General features: G+C 41.3%; 1 protein-coding gene across 3 annotated transcripts in view; it reads left to right on the forward strand.

Moving 5' to 3' along the window:
• ANLN (anillin, actin binding protein) overlaps window positions 1-5,468 on the forward strand; it is a 49,613-nt gene extending 44,145 nt beyond the window's left edge. For all 3 annotated transcript variants that reach the window (XM_055314514.1, XM_055314516.1, XM_055314515.1), the window contains 3 exons: window positions 1,923-2,030; window positions 2,918-3,090; window positions 4,506-5,468. In XM_055314514.1, coding sequence (XP_055170489.1) covers window positions 1,923-2,030; window positions 2,918-3,090; window positions 4,506-4,629 — 405 coding nt within the window. In that variant the 3' untranslated portion in view covers window positions 4,630-5,468. The remainder of the gene's footprint in view (window positions 1-1,922; window positions 2,031-2,917; window positions 3,091-4,505) is intronic.
• The last annotated feature ends 18,508 nt before the right edge of the window (window positions 5,469-23,976 follow it).

Here is a 23,976-nt window from a genome sequence, read left to right on the forward strand (position 1 = left end):
TGATTAGAGTAAGCTAATTAATTTGGGTTAATTAATTAAGCTAATAGATTTTAGATTTCATTCTCATAGAAACATTCCTTCACACAAAGTAACTTTTCTTCATGGCCGGAGTTTGTACTCCTAACTCAATCCAGGGTTTGGTAAATTCACACAAATTAGTGAATCGAGGGGAGTGTATGTCCACTATCCGAGGGTTGGTGTAATGCTTAGTTGATCCATGTGAAGGTGGAAAAGGTGTAACGCATTCTGAAATCAAACATGAAAATCCTTTTGGATTGTCTATATTAGCAAGGGTCAGCAAAGTGTGGCTCGCTGCTTGTTTCTATAAAGTTTTATTGGCACATGGGCTTATTTGTTTACATATTATCTATGACTGCTTTTGCCCTACCCCAGGGGAATTGAATAGTTGTGACAGAGCCCTGACGGCCCACAAAGTCTAACATCTTTACTCTCTGGTACTTTACAGAAAAGATTTGCCAACCCCTGATCTCTAGCATTGTTACATTTTACCTTGCTTTTGTTCATTGAAAATAGTATTTCCTAGGGACACCTGGGTGACTCAGCAGTTGAGTGTCTGCCTTTGGCTCAGGGCATGATCCCAGTCTGGGGATTGAGTCCTGCACTGGGTTCCCTGCCTCTCTCTGTGTCTCTCATGAGTGAATAAAGAAATAAATAAAATCTTTTTTTAAAAAAATAGTATTTCCTAAAGGAATTTTTTTCCTTTCATTTTTTATTTTTTTAAGATTTTATTTATTCAGGAGAAACACGGAGAGGAGAGAGAGAGAGGGGCAGAGACACAGGCAGAGGGAGAAGCAGGCTCCATGCAGGGAGCCCAACGTGGGACTCAATCCCGGGTCTCCAGGATCACGCCCTGGCAGCGCTAAACTGCTGAGCCACCCGGGCTGCCCTCTTTTTTCCTTTTAAATCCTTTTTTTCCTTTTTTATATGATTAAGGCTCATTAGGGCTACAAGTACAAAATAGTGAGATGGGGGAACAGCTTGGACTTACCTGTTTAAGTGCAAGTACTTCCACGGAAAAAAGCCACACGTTGTGAGTTACCTCTTCCAGAGCCCTGACCTCAACTGACATGACTGCTTCGCCTCTCTTTAGAGCACAGCTTGTGTGCCTGAGGCAGGAGCAGGCCTAAGGCATGGGCTGGCCGGCTGCCTGCCTGCCTGCAGGGAGGTGCTACTCAGGTGTGCTGGCTGGCTCCGCAGTGTCCCAGGAGCTCTGTTTATCACAGTAATCTGTCAGGGCATAGAATGTCAGGAGTTGACTCTTTTTTTTTTTTTTTTTTTTAAAGATTTATTTATTTATTCATTCAGAGAAAGCGAGAGAGGCAGAGACTCAGGCAGAGGGAGAAGCAGGCCCCATGCAGGAAGCCCGATGTGGGACTCGATCCCTGGTCTCCAGGATCACACCCCAGGCTGCAGGCGGCACTAAACCGCTGCGCCACCGGGGCTGCCCCAGGAGTTGACTCTTCTAATCCTTTTTTGTTCTTCTGAATAAAAGTTAAATGCCAATCTTCTGTATAAAATAAGTCTAACTTAAGCTATCCTTAGTTTTGTCAATATATAAAGTATGCTACTCTACACAGTTAAAGCACTTTTCTCTTCTTTAAGGAGCATTTGGTTTGGGACATTATGCTTTAAAAAGATCTGCCTTAAAAAAGTCTAAATTAGATAAAGGCATTAATTTGGGGTTAATATTTGGAAGTTCTTAAATGCTATATGCTTATAGATGATATTGAAAATCTGGGTCAATTTCTGGAAATTAGCAATCAGTGATTTTCATCACTAGGGTAAAAGAAGGTAAAACTCATGTAAGTAGATGTTGAACTATGAAGTATGTCAACATATTGAAGTTTAACATCTTATTTGATCCTTAAGTTTCTAAAGTTAACATTTCATGGACTTTTCAGACCATATTTGAAGATGTTAGTGGCTTTGGTGCCTGGCATAGAAGATGGTGCGTTCTTTCTGGAAATTGTATCTCTTATTGGACTTATCCAGATGATGAGAAAAGAAAGGTAATATTAATAGTCCTGGTCAGTGAAAGCCCTGACTTTGATGTAGTGTTTCAGCAGAGGTTCCCTCTGTTCTCCACACCCACTCAGATCCCCTTTGAATGTATACTAAGCCATTAAAAATATTCTTGTTGCAAGATCTGTGCATGTGTATTTGTGGGAAGATTTTATGTCTTTTCCATTCCCTGTGATTTGACCACTCTTAAAATACCCGAAGGCATATATTTGTTTTCTTTTCTTCTAGAATATTTCCATACTAGTTTTTAATAACATTTTTACTCAGAAATATGTTGAATTCACTTTTGTTTTTATTAATAGTTGACTTACCTAAATCTGGGATAAAACAGTAATGGAAAACCACCACAGGGATATAGTGATTTTGATTTTGTTTCTAAAATTTGATAATAGGTTTTTAAAAAAAATTTTTTTTTGATAATAGGTTTTTATGTGATGAGTTGTATTTCATTTTTAAAAAATGTAATGTTATTGCTCAAGTATGGTTATTTAGTATCCCCAAACTGAGAAATAGAAATAAAAAACAGAATTACAAAGTAGTATGTGTTTCTAATTGTTGAAGCTGGTTGATGGGTACATGGAAGTTCATTATACTGTGCTTATAATTTCGCATCTGTTTGAAGTATTCCATAACAAAGAGTTTATTTTTTAAGTTGGCTAAAAGCTCCAGTTGACATTTTTGGTTTCTGTTTAATGTCCAGGAAACAATAACAGATATTAAGTATGTTTCTCTAAACCTATTATAATTAAATTTTAACTTCCACTTAATGGCTTTTTAATTTTAAGTTCATACCAACTTAAATACTGCTTAATGCTTATTGATATAAACAATCTTGTATATTTTCTATTAATTTGTTTTTAATTTGTTCTTAAAGAATCCCTTAGGAAGGATAAATCTGGCCAATTGTACAAGCCATCAAATAGAACCAGCCAACAGAGAATTTTGTGCAAGACGCAACACTTTTGAATTAATTACTGTCCGACCACAGAGAGAAGATGACCGAGAGACTCTTGTCAGCCAATGCAGGGACACACTCTGTGTCACCAAGTATGTATAAGGCTATAAATATAAATACATCTGTCCACTAAGTAATTGATTGCCCTCTCTGTTCTTACCACTGTAAGAAATATCAGAGATAGTCCTTGTCTTTGAAGAAAGTACAGTCTTAACGTGGAAAGAAAACACAGAGAACAATCTAATAACTAAATTAACATAGTTAAAAAGAAGTCGAACATTCAAGCTCTGTCTTAGCTAATCCTGTTTCCCAGTATGCTTGCAGTGTAGCCATTTTCAAGGCAGTTAGTTAATGTACTTTGGGCTAAGCTTGAAGATTTTGTGTATAATTGAGAAGGCAAGTATTATTTAAAGAGACCTTACATGTCTCTTCCTTTTGATCCCCAAAATGCCCTCAATGAACTCAGGGGACTTAGAAAAACAGTCTCCTGCTACTCTGCAAATTTCTGGTTGGAGATTAAGAGAATAAACTCCTGGGAATGAGGGCCAGCAAAGTTAAGTAACGGCACAATTACATTTGGTAATGAGACACTGAGTCAGGATGTAAACATGGGTTTCCACAGAGTGACGATAGAGATTGATGAGTGAACACACAGCACAGTCTTGTGCAAATGGTCACTATTATGATTGTACGTGTTGTGTTCTCTCCACCAACTAATAGATGATCAGCTCACTGCTTACCCCATTTCTAATACCAATGGGCAGAAATTATAAAGATGCAGTAAATAAGTGCACCATAAAAACCTTCTGACACCTGCTATTCTCTAGAAGAATGATCCGGCTTGTTAGTTAGGGAATTCTCCTCTTCCTCCCCTTCAACTGCTTCATCAACCGGTTATTCAACTTGTGGCTAAATATGGATGCAAAGAAGTGATTCCTGATACGGACGGAGAGGTTAGGATAGACAAAGCCTTAGGATCTTCAGATCATTTATCGTAGACACCATGTTCTACTAGCACAGTACTGACACAAAAATAATGAGAGACAGTGCAAAATAGGATTACCTGTAGGTGAAGGTCCACGAGGTGGTGATTCCACCTCTTGGGGACCCCCTAGTCTGAGGGGTTTGGGAAGCCCTATGGTGTGCTAGCTCTTGCTAGGACGTGGCATACACTTGGTGTCCTGCACCACCAGATTGCCCAGGCCAGACCACCTGTACAAGACAGTTATTACCATCTTTAGCATGGAAACTCCATCATTAACCAAATGTGATTACTGTGAATTTTGATTCAGTTAACCAACCTATGATGATTACGGGGATGATTTTCCTTTTTTGCAATTGAAGAAGCACCTCCCAATAGGGCTTTTGTTTAGCAGCTGTTAAAAATTGGTAAAGAGTAACTCATTTTACTGGTTTGTTTGGGCTCCCCCTCCCAACCCTCACAGGAGTACAGGGTGGTATGGAATGGGGGAAAGGATCCTGACTTCTTGTTTGATTATCCTTGTAGAAACTGGCTGTCTGCAGATACTAAGGAAGAACGGGATCTCTGGATGCAAAAACTCAATCAAATTCTTGTTGATATTCGCCTCTGGCAACCTGATGCTTGCTACAAACCTATTGGGAAACCTTAAACTGTGGAAGTTTCCAGGATGTGTAGAGGTTTTTTGAGCTATGTCGTAAATGTATCTTAAGAGCATCAGATTTGCTGATTGCATTTTGTGCTTTAAATACGAAAGGGTATGTGCCAATATTCACTACATATTATGCAGTATTTATATCTTTTGTATGTAAAATTTCAACCGATTTCTCTTCTGTCATTCCTCAGTGATTGGAGGAAAATTCATTATAGTCAATTTTGCTAAATCTTAATTTAAAAGCCTCATTTCCTAGAAATCTAATTATTCAGTTATTCATGACAAAATATTTTTTTAAATGTAAGCAATTTTGAGTTGTCTTAGAGCTGTGGGTCTCGAAGTAGAAAGGTCTTCCAGGAGTTGGAGGCAGAAACCTCCTACTTGGTCATCCTTTCTCTGTCCTCAGTACTTCATTCTAAAGTTTGTGAGCATTTATTGATCATGATATATCTTGCTAATAGAATACTGAAAAGATTTCCAAGGGACTTTACAGAAACACTTTTAGTAATGGAGGTAAGAACTTTTTAAATAGCCAGTGTATGTTAGTTTAAAGCTTGAGGCTGCCTTCAAACAAGAGATGTGGACATGTGAGTTTTGGGGGTTAACTGTTTCTTTAGAAGAGGCAATAATCACAAGGTTTACAATTACCCAGTTTCTATACATGCTGTATGGTACACATTTTCATAGATTACAGGCTTTTTAAAATAATTATTTTTGCTATTATAGCTAAGACTCCACTTGGCATATCAGTTCTTTCTGCTCCTGTAACAAGAATAAATGTAAATTGAAGAATCTTTGTATAAAAGTAAACTTTACCAAGCTGCTATGGACTAATACTTTGCTTGCCAAAGTTCTTGTCATCTTTGTTTGGTTTTTGTTTTTTTGTTTTTGTTTTGTTTTGTTTTGTTTTGTTTTGTTTTTGGTCCATATATGACAGTGTCTAGAAGCACACTTTGAAATCTTTTGAAAAACTTAAGTCATGCATTACCTTTCAAAGCCTAATACTTTATTTTTTATTATAAAGTATTGTAAGCTTAGTCACAACTTTTAAATACACTTTGAGTTTCTTCTCTGAAATGTTTAAAGTTATTGACGATTTCATTTACAAACACTAAATGCTGTCACCTGTCATTTAATTTTGTATTCATTCAAATGTGTTTTCTGTTATGTATATTATAAAAATATATTTTATGATCTCTCACCCAAATAAACGCTTGCGGAGAATGTAAGGAATCGGTTATTTACAAAATACGATGTAAATGTGCATTGTGGCTGCTGTGCTTCGAGGCCGTGGGACTTCCTGAGGGGTCGTACTGATAGATACCGCATCCATCTTTTTATCTCCAGCCCAGTGCTCAGCTTATTATGGATCCTTTAGGTCTTTGTTGAATGAGTAGGTCGATGAAGGATCCATTTCTGGGCCATTTCAACACAATATGGCACTTAGGTGTGCATTCAAGGAGGTGCTTAGCACAGAGTGCTTAGCAGACACCCCCCCAAAATAGGGAGCAGGTCTGATGGGATTGATGAGACATCTCTTTTATTTATTTATGGACTTGTACTTATTTGGGGATTGATTGATTTGTAATCCCAATCTAGTTAACATACAGTGTTATTAGTTTCTGTAAATACAGTGATTCTGGCTTCTCGGCATGACTCAGTGCTCATCAGGGTAAGTGTCCTCTTGATCCCTTTCACCTTCTTCACCCATCTCTCTTGTGACCAACTTGTACTGTCTTTGAGGAGAGAGGATTACCGATCATGGCACAATATCCAAAGAACACAAAGAAGTTCAAGTGAAAAATGTGCCTTCTCCCCTTGTCACAGCCACATTTACCAGTCCTTGCATGTCCTCCCAGACCGATTCTAAGCATAATACAGAGGCATATTTATGTTCTCCGACTCATTAAAAATATTCTGTACATACTGTTTGTTGTAAGACAAAAAAGCACAACAGAGTGGCCGTTTTCAGTCATTCCTTGGGTGGAGGGAGGGCATGTGAAATTGAATTTTAGAAGAAATAAAATTTGGGATGGCTGGGTGGCTCAGTGGTTGAGCATCTGCCTTTGGCTCAGGTCTTGATCCTGGGGTGCTAGGTTCGAGTCCCACATCATTTCTCCCTCTGCCTATGTCTGCCTTGCTCTCTCTCATGAATAAATGAATAAATAAGTAAGTTGTTTTTTTTTTAAAAAAAAGGAAGAAATTTAACTTAAGATGGCTATGGAACATCATGGTAGAGATACTTGGTAAAAGTGAAGATTCCTGATCTGTCCCCAGCCTATAGGGAATTGTTGGAAACATTAGATTAGGTAAGATGACCCAGGGACTGTGGTACAGAAAGAAAGGCAAGAACAAGAGGAATGTGTTCCTTAAGGGGAAAGAGAAAAAGGAGTGGCCCATAAACAAAATATAAGAGTGATATCTTGAATTTCTTCCCCAAGTTGTTAAAATTATCGACGAGCTCCTTTATAATAAATTCCTCCCATCATTTAATTTTGTGAGTGAGATCAGTTTAGGGTGAGACTAGAGAAGAATCTTAAGATCTTGGCCACAAGATTGTAGGGCAGGTTAAAGGAAATGGGAATTGAAATTTGAAGCAGTCACTTCAATAATTCAGATTTAAAAAATTAAGTTATGACAAAATTCATAGAAGGAAAGAATGACAAATTTGACTAGATAAAAAAAAATTTCCAGCCTGATAAGTGTATATGAAGTTAAAACACAAGCATCAGACTAGCAGAAAATATTTACAACATACTTAATAATAAAAATGTGTAAAAATATAAAGAGCTCCAATGCCTAGCTATCACTGTTTGATCATTTACTATGTACCAGGTGATATTCCTGGAGTTTTGTATGGGTAATCTCATATAATCTTCACCTGACCTTAGGCATTGAATGAGGACACTAAAACTTAGATAACCTAGGTAATGAATAAACAGAAAAATACTATTTTAAATGGGTTTAACTGCCTTCAGTTAAACCCATCAGCCCCCAGATTGGTGAAACTATAGTCAATGCTGCTGAGAAACAGACTCTTGGTGAAAATAGAAACTGATACAACCTTCTTGGATGGCAACTGGCCACCTCCAATAATCTCATGCAAACAGGGTCAGACTCACACATATCAGGGATCTCATCCATACAAAGCTTTGCTTGTAATTTCAAGGACACAAGCAGTCAAGGCCCTGGTGAAGCAGGGAGAAGTCCGTGTCACCCTGTGTGCCTCCTAGGTCTTTCCATCCCAACATTAGACACTCTCTTTGGCCCAGGGTAATAGGTTCTCACGTGAGGTCTGTGGGACAGCTCACACTAAGGGAAATTGTAGGTGAGGACCTACTGCCATTTTATACCCTGTATCATTGTATAATGTGTGTGCCTTTTATCAAGGAATCTTGCTTCACAAATCCATAAATTCTAAGCTTATTTACCCTAAGCTATCCTTAACCAGCCTCATCCTTCTAAGAGCATTCCACAGATAAGAGATCTAGCAAATACCATGAGTATTAACCAGGAGGTCCGGTTTTCAGCACCTTTATAAGCATTTAGATGTGTCATCTGCCTTCTTTCCCTGGAACCAAGGACTAGCTGCTTTAACTCCTTCTTTCCCACTCTCCTCAAATGAACTTGTGGGTGAGGAAAGATGTACATAAAAGGATGATCATTATGATAGTGTTTTAAAGGGAAAAAATTGAAATAACCTGAGAAAGCCAACAGGGACGGAAATAAGAAAGAATCTGCAAGCCTACTAAAAGGAAATTATGGTGATTCTTTCTACAAAACACCATGCAGTGTTCAAGAAAAGCAATATATATGTATATATATTTGGAACAGTTTTCCAGAGCAACTTATGGGCAAAAGGAATATGCCATGCAACGTGACGCTGTGTAACATACCTAGATGAAAGCGTGGAAGGAACCACACCAAATTTTATATGGGAAAGGACAGTGAACAGAGGCTGGGAGCAGTGTTGGGTAGAGGAATGCTTTGACTTTTGACTCTTTCTGGAATATTTGATACATTTATGATGAGAGTATTTTCCTAATGCTCATGCACATGGACCTATGAACACTTTAACAATTAAAATCAGAATGGAACATTGAACAGAAGACTGAGTAGGGCCTACAGGCTATTGGATTGGGAAGAGAGAGGCACCAAATGTGACAATAGTATGGTGGGGTGATGTTGAGGGACAGATGGTTTGGATGAGGAAATGAGTGTGTTAATACCCTGAAGGGAAGAGCAGAGGGAAGCAAGGATCTGAAGATAGCAGTAAACAGGAGTGGAAGAGATGAGGGAGGATGAATTTGTGGACCAGGATGAAGTGTGATTGGACCCAGATGATAGATGGAGTCCAGACCCCCCTCCCAGGAGTCAGCATATTTTAAGGGAACATGAGTAAGTATTGAAGACATGGGGCCTCCAAACGGGACAATCATGCAGGACTTGGTGCCATGGAGGGATTTGCAGACCTTCCTCCTTGTTCGTGATATGTGCTGGCTGGTGGGAACCAGGGGCAACAGCTGCACAGGCGTTTCGAATAGGGAGCCAGGGCGCAGCCAACCGCAGCAGATAATCTGGGGTAATAACCTCTAAACTAAGAGCATTCATACCCTAAAGAGTCTAAACCCCAAAAGACTATAGGCCCTTGCCATTTTCAAGTTGATACCTGAAATTTTTCATTAGAACTTTAAAAAGTGGCAGAGGATGTCATTTCCATCATATTGGAAATATTAATTTTTCAGATTAAAATTTTTACATTTTTAAAAAGATTATTTCTTTATTTGAGAGAGAGAGAGCACCTGGAGAGGGGAGGGGCAGGAGAAACAGACTCCCCACTGAACAGGGAGCCCAATGTGGGGCTCCATCCCAGGACTCTGGGATCATGACCTGAGCCAAAGGCAGATGCTTAACCAATTGAATCACCCAGGTGCCCCTTTACATTATTTTAAAAACCACATCCAGCAGAATCTAAATGCAAGTGCAATTTTATCCCCTCCTTCACTGTCAACTTAAACATTCACAATTGGATATTTTTGGAAATTTTATAGCATTCTTTTTCTTCGGTTCTCTCACATAATTTTATAATGTAATTTATATTTTTGTGCTTGAGCAAACTGTGTATATAAAGTGAAATGGAATTTTTAAAATGTTCTGTGACCATAAGATTTTAAATATTAAAAGATTGTTTTGAACTGAATTATCATTACCTTTGTTATTAGTTCACAAATGATTAAAACTACAGTAGGCATTTGAAAAATTTTAAGCATAAAGGGTAAAACTTTATAGGAAATGTGTTTCTTAATGAAACAGATGGACTTTTTATCAACTGGCTTATGTATCTACAGATAAATATCATTTATTTGTAGAACGAGATGTGGTTCATCATCCAGCCTATTTCTTTTTTTCATTTTTACAGAAAACCTAACTAGATGAAAATAAAAGCTTTGCTTTTGGAAAAATCACTCAATTCTCTGGACTTTCAAGTGATCTATCTATAAAACTATTTTTAATGATAAACTCAATTATTTTTTAGCTGATAATGGTAGGCAGGATATGTACTGTGCTACCATAAAAAATGGAAAACAGCAACAGAAATATAGTGGATCAAAGAGAAGTTTCTTTTTCCTATAAGAGTCTAGAAAAGGGGTCAATCGGGGCAGAGAGGTGAACTTGCAAGACTTTCAGGGACCAGGAAAGTTAGAGAGAGGGGAGCTCATCACTGGTCATTTTAGGATCAAGACACAGAACTTGTCCCATCACTTCTCACACCCCACCTGCAAGAACTTAGTCACATAGCCATACTTTGTTGCTAGGAAGGGGAATCTTTAGTTGAGTGACCTCAAACCCTGCTGAGATCATGGGCTTTCTATTATAAAAATGCACCCAGGGGTGCTTAGGAACCGCCAGCAAGCCCTGCCATTGCTTCTAACTCCGTCACTTTGGTTGAAAGCAAAGACATGAAAGCTACCCATCTTGCAAGAGGATTTGTTATTCTTCCTTGAGAGTCCAGAAAAGTACTACTTGAATTGTCATTTTCTTTTGGTATTGGGAGGTTTTTATATCCCAGGAAAACAGCTGTAGGGAAAAAACAGGAAGTGTGTTTTCCCCTCACAAAAAGGGAGAAAGGCAATGGGAATGGGGTGTGAGGGTGGATGAGGAGACAGCTCAGAGACAGGTGCCTCCTTCGAAGGGAGGGGGTGCCTCTGTGAGGGAGTTCTGTCTCACTGGAGAGGAGGATGGCCTGATGGTTTCCCTGAAACTATTCACGGGCATGAGCCTTCTGAGAAGTCTCCTTGCTGAAACTTTCTATTTCTCATGTGTTTCAAGTATGTTCACAGCTGCTCATTGAAGCATTTTTCCTATGGCGGCCTTAAAATTCTCATTAGATGACTCCCACATCTGTATATTGGCATCTGGTGATTGTCTTTTTTCATTCAAGTTGAGATTTTCTTGGTTCTTGATATAGATGATTTTTAAGATTGTATTATGTACGTTTGGGGTGTTACGTGATAAGACTCTGGATCACATTTAAATCTTCTGTGTTAGCAGAGCTCCGCCACCATGCTGCTGGGGAGAAGGGGGTATTGTTTCTGCCGGGTGGAGGGTGAACGTCCAGGTCCCCACTCAGCCTCTACTGGCAACAAATACCTCCAGAAAAGCTGTTAGTAAAGCCAGGTAAACAGAAGAAACAACAACAACAAAATGTATCATGGAATAAATGAAATATTGTACTAATGAAACTAATATTGAGAGAATTATGACAAGTATATGGTTTTTTTTAAAAAAAAAAAGTGTACATGCTGGGGCACCTGGGTGACTCTCTCAGTTAAACGTCTGCCTTCAGCTCAGGTCCTGGTCCCAGGGTCCTGGGATTTAGCCCTGCATCAGGCTCCCTACTCAGTGGGGAGTCTGCTTTTCCTTCTCCCCCTACTATTCTCCCTGCATGTGCTTTCTGGCTCTCTCTGTCAAATAAATAAGTAGGGCAGCCCCGGGGGGCTCAGCGGTTTAGCGCTGCCTTCAGCCCAGGGCATGATCCTGGAGACCTGGGATCAAGTGCCACATCAGGTTCCCTGCATGGAGCCTGCTTCTCCCTCTCCCTGTGTCTCTGCCTCTCTCTCTCTCTGTGTGTCTCTCATGAATAAATAAATAAATCTTTAAAAAAATGAGTAAAATCTTTTAGAAAAAAGTGTACATGCCTCCTGAGCAAGAGGATTCAGGAATTATAATAATATAATATGTTGTTGAAAATTCACTTGATAATGTCAGCTACCCTTAATTATCATTGTCTGAACCATTTGTTTCTCTTGGCATGGGGAGTGGACGAGGGGAGGGGATCCTCGTTAGTACTGATGGGGGTTGAAGTGTCGGCCCCCACGAGGCTTCCACTGTCACCACTCTGGCTGGGATGGAGGCACCTGTTACTGATCAGTATTGACCCCCTAGAAGGGGAGAGGGCAGCCATGTTACTACTGGATGGTAGTAAGAGGTCTGGCCTCTCCTTGGCTTCTTCAGACCCTCGCAGGAAGTCGAGGGGATGCCTCACTATCACTGGGTGGAAGTGGAAGTCCAGGCTCCCCAAGTGGAATCTACTCACACAGTACGGGTGCCTCCTTACAGCTGGTCAGGGGTAGCAGTCCAGGCTCCCCATTTTGACTTTGCTGGCGTGGGTGGTGGTAGGGCCATGTTTTCTTCTGTGGTGTTTGGCTGGGGGTAGGGTGGTTATTGTCCAAACTTTTTCTTTCTTGCTAGGCTGCCTCTTTTCTGCTCCTTTGTCTAAAGAGAGCAGGCTTTTCTTTGCTACTAGGGCCATTTCTAGGGTGCCAGCTTCTCTAACATTCAGTCCAGGATCACATAAAAAGAAAGCACAGAGAACTCACCATCATGCTGTTCCTTGAGTCTCAAGTTCTCTAAATGGGCTTCCTTTTTTCCCCACCTCTCTGTCTTTTGATGTCTGTTTTGTATAATGCCCAGGGCTCTGGCTGCACCTAGAGGGAGGAATAGGGAGAAATACCTCTACTCCATCTTGGTTCCACGGTTTGAGCCTTAACATTCTATAATTTCCAGAGTTCTCAAGCACATCTTGTGGGGCTTAATTATGTTAATTTAAATGATCCTCTCTATTATGGAATAAATTTTTCTCTTTAATCAATTCTATCAAGAAGTGTCCCAAAGCTGATGAATTCTTTTTAATTACTTAGGTAATTTTGGTAGATTCTAGTGAGATTGACTATCTTTCCATCTAACTTTTTTCAAACTACATGTGTGTATCGGTTCTATTCATTTGTGAATTTTTTTAATAGATTTTATTTATTTATTTGAGAGAGAGAGGAGGAGGAGAAAGAGAGGACACTAGCAGGGGGAGCAGTAGAGACAGAAGCGGACTCCCTGCTAAGCAGGGCTCAATTCAGTGGGGCTCAATTCCAGGACCCCGGGATCATGACCTAAGCCGAAGGTAGACACTTAACCAACTGAGCCATCCAGGGGCCCCTCATTTGTGAATTTCATGTTTGTGCCTTTTTTTTAATTTTTCAGTTGCCCTTATTAACTGATTTAGAAGATTGTATATTATAATGTATGTATATTAATGCTCGACCATATGTAGTTGGATCTATAATCAGCTCCTTCATTAGCTGTGCATTCTTCAGTTACAAACTGGAGATCCTAGTACCTACCACAAAATCTGTTGGGCGTATTAAATAAGACAATCAATGTTAAGATCTCAGACCAGTAAAAAGGCAAAGAGTAAATTTCTAATAAGTGGCAATAAATATTTATTGTGGAATTAGCTGCCCAAGAAGATCTGGACAGAGGCAGATATAAATCTGGTTGCGCTAGCTGTTTTCCCAACACCAAGATTTCTACTTCTGAAGTTAGAGATTGCTGGGAATGTTAAAGTGGCTAGAAGTTCACTTGGCAAAGAATAATGCTTTGTGGCATTTATCAAAATTTTACCACAGTACAACTTCAGAATTGGCTACATGCAATATAACATTTTTGTGTGTGTTTTCAAGACTTCCTTAAGAAGTCGAAACAACTTTTACTTCTATAGAAGGAATGTAAAAAAGACTTAATTTGTTCCAAAAGTTAATTGTTTGTGTGGATGAAGTAATTTTTAGAAATAATAGGTACTTCACAGGATTCCGAGGTTTGGGTATAGTATATGTGGTTTAACGAAACGTGAGGTTCCAGGCTGGGGAAGGACGAAGACTAGGGAAGGATAGAAAATTTATTTTTATGGGCATTAATGTAAATGCTCCATATTCCCTATTGTTTTGCTAATAACATTTAGAAATGTTATGTGCCTCTTGAGACTGACACATAAGGTCCAGTTTGCTTGACTCCACTTCCCACAGTGCATTTGAAATAAGCATTAAAGGGAGAACATTTTCCCATCTTCTAGTTTCAGATTGTAGTGGAAAGCTTGTAATGAAATCTTAGAATATGAAACCGCAAACAGTGTAGTCTAAATCAAAGCAAATATAAAAGTCGATGAGAAAGAAGTGCAAAGAGCTTTCACTGTACCAAACCAAAACTTGTAGAGATGCAAGAAATCTTATATAAGAACTCTTCTGAGAATAAAAACCGAAGGAAAAAATACAAATTGATCCAATCATTCATCCACTTTTTGGTTACTGAGTCGAGGAAGGAACAGCATAATAGCATAATGAAAGAGCACTCCTTGGCACAGAACGCCAAACGAGGAATGTAAAGAAAGACTTGGGTCTGAGCTCTTTTTCTATAGCTTAATTCTGTGCTTAACTAAAAAAAAAAAAAAAAAAAAAATTATTTAACAGAGAGAGAGAACACAAGCCGGGAGAGCAGGAGCCTGCCTCGGGGCTCCATCCCAGGACCCTGAGATCAGGACCTCAGCCAAAGTCAGACGCTTAAGGGACTGAGCCACTCCTTGACTTTTTCCAAACTACTCTGTTGCTCTGAAATTCCTGATTTGTAAAATGCAAAAAAAAAGCTCTGGAGGTTTTGTGATGTGAAAAATCCTTTGTGATGCTTCTTGACCTGGGCCCTGCAGCTGTGAGCCCCTTAATGGAAAGAATGAGGTGTTGCTCATTAAAGGGAGAAGAGGATCACACTCATCACTGTGTGTGGTACACACACTGGTGCTTAATAAGTGTTTACCAAATGAAGGTGCAGTACACCAATTCCAACCTATCACTAATCTGAATGTGGTCTTGGATAAATCTCATTCTATAGGTTTCACAGAGCTTGCTTGTAAAACTAACAGCACCAGATCTCTAAGGGTCTTCACGCCGCATTTAGTGCAGCAAGGTTCAAAACTGTGTTTAGCAGTGGCTCACATCCTCCCCTCCTTCCTTCCTTCTATGAATTAGGTAGGAATTAAGAAAAAGGGACTGAATTCTGCATGCACTTCAACTACAAGAACAGCAAACAGAATTACTTCATGTGCAAAGAAATGAAAATTGGGAGCCCAACAAGAACAGGAATTTGGGCCATGGGTGTCCAGAAAAATTGAAGCCCTTGGAAATATGCAGAAATCTTGAGAGCATTGGAGGCACCAAAGATATGTGAATGAAGCCAAATTTATCTCAGTTTTAGATGACCTGTAAACTATTGCTGACCATTGAGCTTATGTGCCCATCTCCATCTGGGAGTCTTGAGTCCAACCTGAATGATTCTTAGAATATCAAAACACATTAGGAAAGAGTGAGAGAGGGACTCCTGGGTGGCTCAGCGGTTGAGTGTCTGCCTTTGGCTGAGGGTGTGATCCTGGAGTCTCAGGATCGAGTCCCACATCAGGCTCCCTACATGGAGCCTGCTTCTCCCTCTGCCTGTGTCTCTGCCTCTCTCTGTGTCTCTCATGAATAAATAAATTAAAATTTTTTTAAAAAGTCATTTTGCTGTTAGCATGGGAGATGGAATACCAGGACCTGGGATCAGGCCAGAGGGGAGATTTGTTTTAGCTCAGAGGTTGCCAGTCCAGAGGCAGGGAAATGTTTTTCATGGAATACCAAGGCTGTTGCCATGGAAGATATTCGACAAAGAACCTCTGGATCTAATGGAAATGAGGTGGAGGCCTGACCTGCTCATGAGTGACATTGAAGACAGAATGGACTGGAGGCCTGTGTGTGTGTTACAGCAGAAAATATGTTGAATCCTAGAAAATCCCAGGATGGGGATCCCTGGGTGGTGCAGCGGTTTAGCGCCTGCCTTTGGCCCAGGGCGCAATCCTGGAGACCCGGGATCGAATCCCATATCGGGCTCCCTGTGTATGGAGCCTGCTTCTCCCTCTGCCTGTGTCTCTGCCTCTCTCTCTCTCTCTCTCTCTGTGACTATCATAAATAAATAAATAAATAAATTAAAAAAAAAAAAAAAAAGAAAATCCCAGGATGGTTTAGTCAGTTTGACTTGGTGGTCTTTGTCACCCTAGATGCAGATGTTATGGGGTCACTTTTCTGCCTAGCTGAAATGTGCCAACCTTAAAAATAAAATAGCCCATTTTATTGGCAAAATGAGTTTATTTGGGAATAGCAGAAAAATCTCAATTCAGGACATACAAGCTGCAGCGAACCATAGGCAAGTCAAATGGGACAAAGGGAAGGTGAGTTTATTAGGTTTCAGGAGGAAACTGGGGAGGGCCGTTCTGAACAAAAGTTCATCGGAGAACAAGAGTTCCAGGTGGCAGTGGTGGCTCATGGGCGGCAGGTGGTGGTTGGTGCTTGGGTGCTGGGGCAGGGACGGATCTTCCCCACTTTTCTTAAAGGCAGGAGACGAATTCCTGCATGAAAAGTGCCCTCCCTTGTGGAAATATGCATTTCTCGTATGTTGGTGAGGCGGGCTGCAGGGAGAGGTACAGGTGTGTGAGCCCCCTTCAGGGCTTGCCCACTCCGTTTTAGGTCAGGTTTCCTTTCTTTTCACAAATGTAACCTCCTCGTTGGACGTGAGGTGACCTGCAATGCCATCTTCCTCTTCTCCATGACTCTGAAACTGCAGTCCTTTCCTACATGGGGCCTGCAACGGGTGCAAGTGGCAAGGTTCAACATAGCTTGTGTAGATTTCCCAGGACTCCCTGCGGTGGTGACCCAAACCCAGACCCGCCCCAGACTCGGTTCCTTGCAGTGCACCCCTTCTGCCCTGGCTGCGTATACCAGTGGCAAACGTTGTTATGATCTGGACTTCATGTCCTGCCGAGGCTTGGGAGGCATCTTCTCTTTGGGACTCCAAAGTCTTCCCTTGGGACTTCCTCTGGAAACTGCCTTCTGGCCTTGCTCAGTCCCACTTGCTGCTGGGAGATGGTTTGCATCGTTCTCTTGCATTTCTGCACAACCCGCAGAAATTTTGGGTGGGCACTTTGTTCTCGACTTTCCTTTCAAGGATGCTGTATAGTGAGTGTCTGCCTCTGGAGCGAAGAGCAAGTTTGCTTACAAACTTGGAAGACAGAGTCTTTCTCAGGTGCAAAGGCAGACGTCCTGCTCCCTCAAAAGATGCAGCTTTCCTAAGCTAAGGGCTCCCTCCCGTCTGGTTGTGTGGTGCAGAGCACTAGCGGGTGTCGCCCAGCCCTCTTCGCTTTGCCCAGGGGACCAGCGCGGATGCTGATACTTTGACTACTGTGACTGCCGTGAGTAATACAGTCCTTTGTTTCTGACCCGAGGGTCTTGTTTTTTTTTTTTTTAATATTTTATTTATTTATTCATGAGAAACACAGAGAGAAGGCAGACGCATAGGCAGAGGGAGAAGCAGGCTCCATGCAGGAAGCCTGATGTGGGACTCGATCCCAGAACTCCGGGATCATGCCCTGGGCCAAAGGCAGATGCTCAACCGCTGAGCCACCCAGGTGTCCCTCTGACCCGAGGGTCTTGTATCTTCTGTTGGCATCCGTGAAACTGTGGCAGGCTGCCTGGTGGGCCTGATGGTAGGACAAATCTCAGCCCCTTTACCTACCAGAGTTGTCTGATCTCTGCCTCTTGTTTCTAACTGTCCCCTGGGGTAGATATAGGGAGACCCAAGGAAAAAAAAAAAAAGCCCAGGTCGTGAGAAGCAATGCTCCCTGAGAACTGACTGAAGGACACCCGTCTCCAAACAGTACCCTTGGAATGTATACTTTTGGCTCTGGGACTTGCACTAAATTGTGTTTCCATTTTTTGCCATCTGCCAATTTCCATGGACATAAGAAAAAGCAACGTGAAATTTACTGTTGTAAACATCATTGGGGTAGTTTCAAGGACACTGACTGTGACGTTATGCTGTGTCCTTTTTATGAGGGCCCATGGGAGAAATTTGTCTCAGGTATCAGGAAAAACTGCATTTCAGCTGAACATCTGTGGTGTCTTTGTCCTATGGACACGATAAATCTTATAACTGATTGTGTACTTCTATTGTCTTGGCATCTTGGAAGAATGGAGCCAAATTTGTGATCCAGCTCTTGGAATTAATCAAAGCCAGACAGTATGCATCTGAGGGTACTAAGTTTACCCCAGGTTATTTTCTCCATTTCCTCATTTCTTTTTATTTTTGCAATGTATGTATTAAAAATTATTTTAATGAAATTTTAAGGGCATGATGTTTTAAAAAACTTATTAGAAGAATGGGGTGCCTGGGTGGTTCAGTCAGTTGGGCATCTGCCTTTGGCTCAGGTCCTGATCCCAGAGTCCTGGGATCAGAGCCCTGCATCAGGCTCCATGCTCAGTGGGGAGTCAGCTTCTCCCTCAGCCCTTCCCTATGCTGTGCTTATGCTCTCTCTACGATAAATAACAACTTAAAAAATAAAAACTTTTTTAAAAAAGATTTTATTTATTTATTCATGAGACAGAGAGAGAGAGAGAGAGTGCAGAGATAAGGCAGAGGGAGAAGCAGGCTCCATGCAGGGAGCCCGATGTAGGACTTGATCCTGGGACCGGGATCACACCCTGAGCCGAAGGCAGACACCTAATCACTGAGGCACCCAGGCGTCCCCAAAATAAAAACTTATTACAAAACCAACACTTCCCTGCCCCCACCTCCCCCTTCCCATGGCCCCTGCACCCTGTCTCTTCCTCACCCTCCATGTAAGTTCTGTTTTGGTGGCCCATCTGGGAAACCTGCTGGGAAACACATTCATGAGAACTAACCTGTCTGACAAAGTCATTACTCTACTGTCATACTTAACTGATGATTTGGCCAGTTATAGAATTCTAGACTAGACATAGACTTTTGAAGACTTTGCTCCATTGGCTTCTGGGTTCCAGCATTTCACTTGTGAAGTCCAAAGCCATTCTAATTCTAGATCCTTCGATTTCACTTGTTACTCTCTGGAAGCTCTATTGGGTCTGCTCTTTGTTCCCAGTGTTCTAAAATCTCAGGAAAATGATGTGCCCTTGTGGGGTCTTTTTACAACCACTGAGTTGGCCATTTGTAATGTTGAAACTCATGTTCTTCAAATGAGTTTGGATTTTTACTTTTATTTTTTTATTTTTATTTTTTTAAATTTTATTTATTTATTCATGAGTTACAGAGAGAGAGGCAGAGACACAGGCAGAGGGAAAAGCAGGCTCCACGCAGGGAGCCCGACGTGGGAATCAGTCCCGGGACTCCAGGATCACGCCCTGGGCCAAAGGCAGGCGCTAAACCACTGAGCCACCCAGAGATCCCTGAGTTTGGTTTTTTAAAAATAATCTCCTGTCCTGCATTTTCTAAGTCCCCTGTTTCTTGATTGACTTTATTTAGGTTTTGGATCTTCTGGTTCAGTCCTCCCATGGCATCTCTTGACTCTGACTTTTCTTCTCTTTACTCTTTAATTATGTTTCTTTTTTTTAATTTATTTATGATAGTTACAGAGAGAGAGAGAGAGAGAGGGAGGGAGAGAGAGAGAGGCAGAGACACAGGCTGAGGGAGAAGCAGGCTCCATGCACCGGGAGCCCGACGTGGGATTCGATCCGGGGTCTCCAGGATCGCGCCCTGGGCCAAAGGCAGGCGCCAAACTGCTGCGCCACCCAGGGATCCCTTTAATTATGTTTCTTGAATTATATATGAGTTTTCTATTGCTGCCATAACACATTATCACAAACTGGGAGATTTAAGACATTACCCATTTATTTGTTCAGAAGTCTGGGTACAATGTGGCATGGTGGGGTCTCTGCTTAGAGTCTCACAAGGAGAAAATCAAGGCGTTGACTGAAGGCTTGGGGAAGAATCTACTTCTAAGCTCATTCTGGTGAGAATCCAGTTTTGGCAGAATCCAGTTTTTGTGGCTATAGGATCAAAGTCCCAGGTTCCTTGCTGGCTGTCAGTCAGAGGCTGATCTATGCTCCTAGAAGCTGCCCGTATTCTTTCCCATGCTTTCCATGAACACCTAGCACCCTCTCGGGTAGCACCCTTGCCCGAGTCCCCTGCAGTACAGACTTTCTTACCCTTCACATCTCTTACTCAGTCTTTTGCATTCTTGTGCAATTATGGGTTCGTGTGATTACATTGGCCCTACGTGTGATTACATTGGCCCTACTTGATCATCCAGCATCACCTACCTCTCTCTTTTGAGACCAGCTGATTAGTAACCCTCCCTTAATAACCTGAAGTTAACTTAGGTTAGCATTTGTATCCTTAGGGGACAGGGGTCTCAGGACACTTTTTGGAAGTCTGTTCATTATACTGCCTGGCTTTATCTTGCAACTCTCTTGTTTCCTGAATATTTCTTTTTTATGGTGTTCTGTTCTTGAGACTTGTGGACAACATCTTCCCTTCCTTTGAGAGTCTTAGTGAGATTTTTCAAAAAATTTCTTCCCTTTGCTTTTCCTGTTTCCCCTAGGTGTCTGCCTTCAGGTTGTTAGCATGGGGCTCCCTTTTTCCATGTAAAAGGCTTTCCCCAAGTGGTCAGTGTCAACCCACAGCTATCTGTCTATGCATAGAATGAGGGACTGACCGCTGAGTGCTCGTTCTGCATGGCAGGCTCCACCGAGGCATCGTCGGGTGGGGCATTTCACTGGGGAACCTACGATGTCAGTACATGTGGTTGGACATTTCAGTACTAGTTCAAAGCCCCAGAGAAGAAAGTCCCAGTCTCTTAGGAGAGGACCAATACAGGAGAGGCCATGGGACATCTCCAGAGTCAATGGACAGCCTTCTGGAATCCTTGTTTCCAGCATGCACCTCAAGCCTCAGCTTTGCCCAGTGTTCTGGGGCTGAGTCCCTCCCTCACCCCCTGGCTTACCATTTTCTGAAAATAAACCTACACCATTTTGTGGAGGTTGGGGTGGGGACCTGGGGATCTAAAGCTTCTTACTAGGTTTTCAAGCTCTCCTCTTGTTTTCCATTCTGATTTCACCCTCAATTTTAAGGTACCTGGTGCTTCTTGTCTCTAAGATTTTGTGAAGTTCTGTGAGGCTACTCAGGTTGCTTCTGGGCTTCCTCTCAGCTGGTGTGGGTTGACTAAGTCAGCTTCTTTACTTCATTCTCCGCAGGCCATTGCTGCTTTCCTTCTCTCACTCACTTTGACCTTGTAATCACCTGCTTCTTTACTACATCTTAATTACTATCATTTTGTGGGCCTCTGGGAGAAGCCAAGGCAAACACATCTGTGAACTGCCCCATCATGAATCAGAAACTCCCCTGTCCTATGTAGGGTTATTTATTCATTCATCCATTTACTTATTTTTTTAAATATTAATTTATGAGAGAGAGAGAGAGAGGATCCCAAGCAGACTACCCATTGAGCACAGTTTGATGCTGGGCTTCATCTCACAACCCTGATATCCTGATGGGAGCCGAAATCAAGAGTTTGGCACTTACCTGACTGAGCCACCCAGGCACCCCTGATTTATTTATTTCTTTTAGCAGAATCCACTCCAAATGTGGGGCTTAAACTCATGCCTCCAGAGATTGAGAGTCACATGCTCTACCGACTGAGCCAGTCAGGCGCCCTGGGTTTTATTTTTAAATGAAAACCCATAAATCCCTTTTGGAATGGCTGAGGAAAAAGAAATCACTTCATTAAATAAATTAATTAATATTGTGTCTGGGAAGTTACTTAGCATCTGAAATGAATTTCATTTTCTCATTTGTAATAATCTGGATAGGACTGCTGTACAGATACAATGTGATGATATTTGAGAGCACCTAGGACTGCACCTGACGTGCAGTTGACATTCACCTTATATGCTTGTTGAATGAGGGAATAAAATTCATTCACCCAGAACTAAAAGAAAAAAAGAATACTGGGAGTACATACTGTGAGCCCGGGCTGCACGCAGACGTGTGGTGCCTGAGGCAGGTTAGGAACGCAGCTCTCCTCCAAACCGATGGACTTCCCATGTTTGTTCCACAGTCATCTAGTTGGTGGCTGAAGGAAAGAAATGGATTTTCTCTTTAAAAAATCATATGTCCCTTTTCATCCAAATTAAGGGCTTATTATTTAGTCTAAATGAAATTCACCTTTGACCTCTTCCTAACTCCATGTTCTTCCCTGCAGCCAACTTTCCTAAATACTGTTTTTGCTGCTTTTTCTTCCCTTTGCATCTTGGCTTCTCTTGGGTATAGTACCTGGCTCTGTTTGGCTTCTGTGGGCTATCATTCTGACTTTTTTCTGCTCTGGCTAAGCTGCCTCAGGTGAGCATCCTTCCTTCACTTGGCCTCCTATTTTGACTTCCCCAGGCCTTCTGAGTGGGGCCTGGGCAGCAGGTGAAACTGGGCCAGGATACACACCCGAGAGCCCCAGCCACATAGAACACATTGCTTGCAGGGTAATGCTTAGAGAGTCTGTCTGAGGGACCACTGGCTTATCTTCTGGACAGAGAAACCCATAGTGGTCTATGCTGCTAGATGCCTACCAACATTTATTCTGTCTCTCTCTCTCTCTCTCTCTTTTTTTTTCACATCAGAACCACTATATAACTGGGCAAGGTGTGGGAGGGCAGGGCAATGTGCTTAAATTGAAGACTACATTTCCCAATGTCCCCTGTATCCAGATATGGCCATATGACTTCGTTCTGGTCAGTGATATGTAAGGAAGACTCAAAAGGGACTGACAACCAGGGAAATGTTTTTCTTGTTTCAGCTCCTTGGAATAAAGGCATGAAGACTGGAGCTATAGCAGTCATATTAGATCAAGAGGATAGATGCCATGTCCCGAGCATAGTAAAGCATAAATATAAAATAAACATCAGTCCCTGATAGTTTAATGATGCCACTACACCTTCTTAGACTATCTCTGGGTTTTTTTATGTAAGACAATAAACCTTTGTGGGTTTAGGCCATTGTCACCTTGGGTTTTCTATTATATGTTGCCAAACCTAACCCAAACGTATACAAACAGCTTCCTCTTCCCTACTTCTATCTTCTTGTTGCCACCTCTGAAAGGGAGAGGAGCACCTGTATTGATGGTGACAACCCAAGGATTGCTCTTTTAGGCTTATTCCATCACTGCTATTGAAGCAAAAGTAAAGCACATTGTTTCATTAAAGGTTATAATAATATCCATGGTCATAGTCTTTAAACCCCACATACTCAATACATTGGCATCTACCAAAAATATCTAAGTATTATTCCTTAACTCTACCCTTTACTTGTGAAAGTGCTTCCTGCTTGGAAAATGTGCCTATAAGGAAAGATTTGAAATCACTTTATTAAAGTCAATGTAGGGGATTAAGATGTTTATTCTGAGTATTTGCTAAAAATGGTCTGTTGTCTAGGTTTATGCCTCCCCAGCCTCCAACGTTTTAATTAAAAATTTTTTCAAACATGCAGAAAAGTTCAAAACATTACAATGAATGGTACTCATAGTAGTTGTTAACATTTTGCCGTATTGCTTTATCTATATACATCTTTATTTTTAAAGCTTAAATCTGTATCTAGAACAACATATTTTGTGTGACCATTTGAAAGTGAGTTGCAGACATCATTTTTACACTTGACATATTCTGAATTTTCAAATTGTGTTTTATGTGGTCAAGACATTTCCTAAGTGTTTTTAGCCCAAGTGTGCTTGTGGCTTAGAAGGAAACTTTAACAATTGGTATGGGTGAGGTTGGAAAGGAGGAAGACTGGACAGCAGGGCTACAAAGTGAATCACAAGGATATCTGTACTTTATTGACTTAATGCAGGGAAGTATTTCCCTGGTTCCTAAAATATTATCAATTTGACTAAATTCCACTAAATCAGTTTAAAAGCATCTGAGCCATAATGTTGACCCCTGGATAGTACTAGAAAGCTTCAAGTAGGGTGACCAATTTTTTCCAGGTTTTCTTGGGACTTTCCTTGTTTTAGCATTGAACACCCTGGAGAGTCCTTGTCCTGAGCAAAATGTTACCATACTTCATTCTCTGACTCAGCCTTCCCAGGGAAAAGACTTGACAGTTGTTTCTTCATTCACTAAGTAAACTCTTACGAAACAGCTGGTA

Source organism: Nyctereutes procyonoides, unplaced genomic scaffold (assembly GCF_905146905.1).
Source record: "Nyctereutes procyonoides isolate TBG_1078 unplaced genomic scaffold, NYPRO_anot_genome, whole genome shotgun sequence".
Taxonomy (NCBI): domain Eukaryota; kingdom Metazoa; phylum Chordata; class Mammalia; order Carnivora; family Canidae; genus Nyctereutes; species Nyctereutes procyonoides.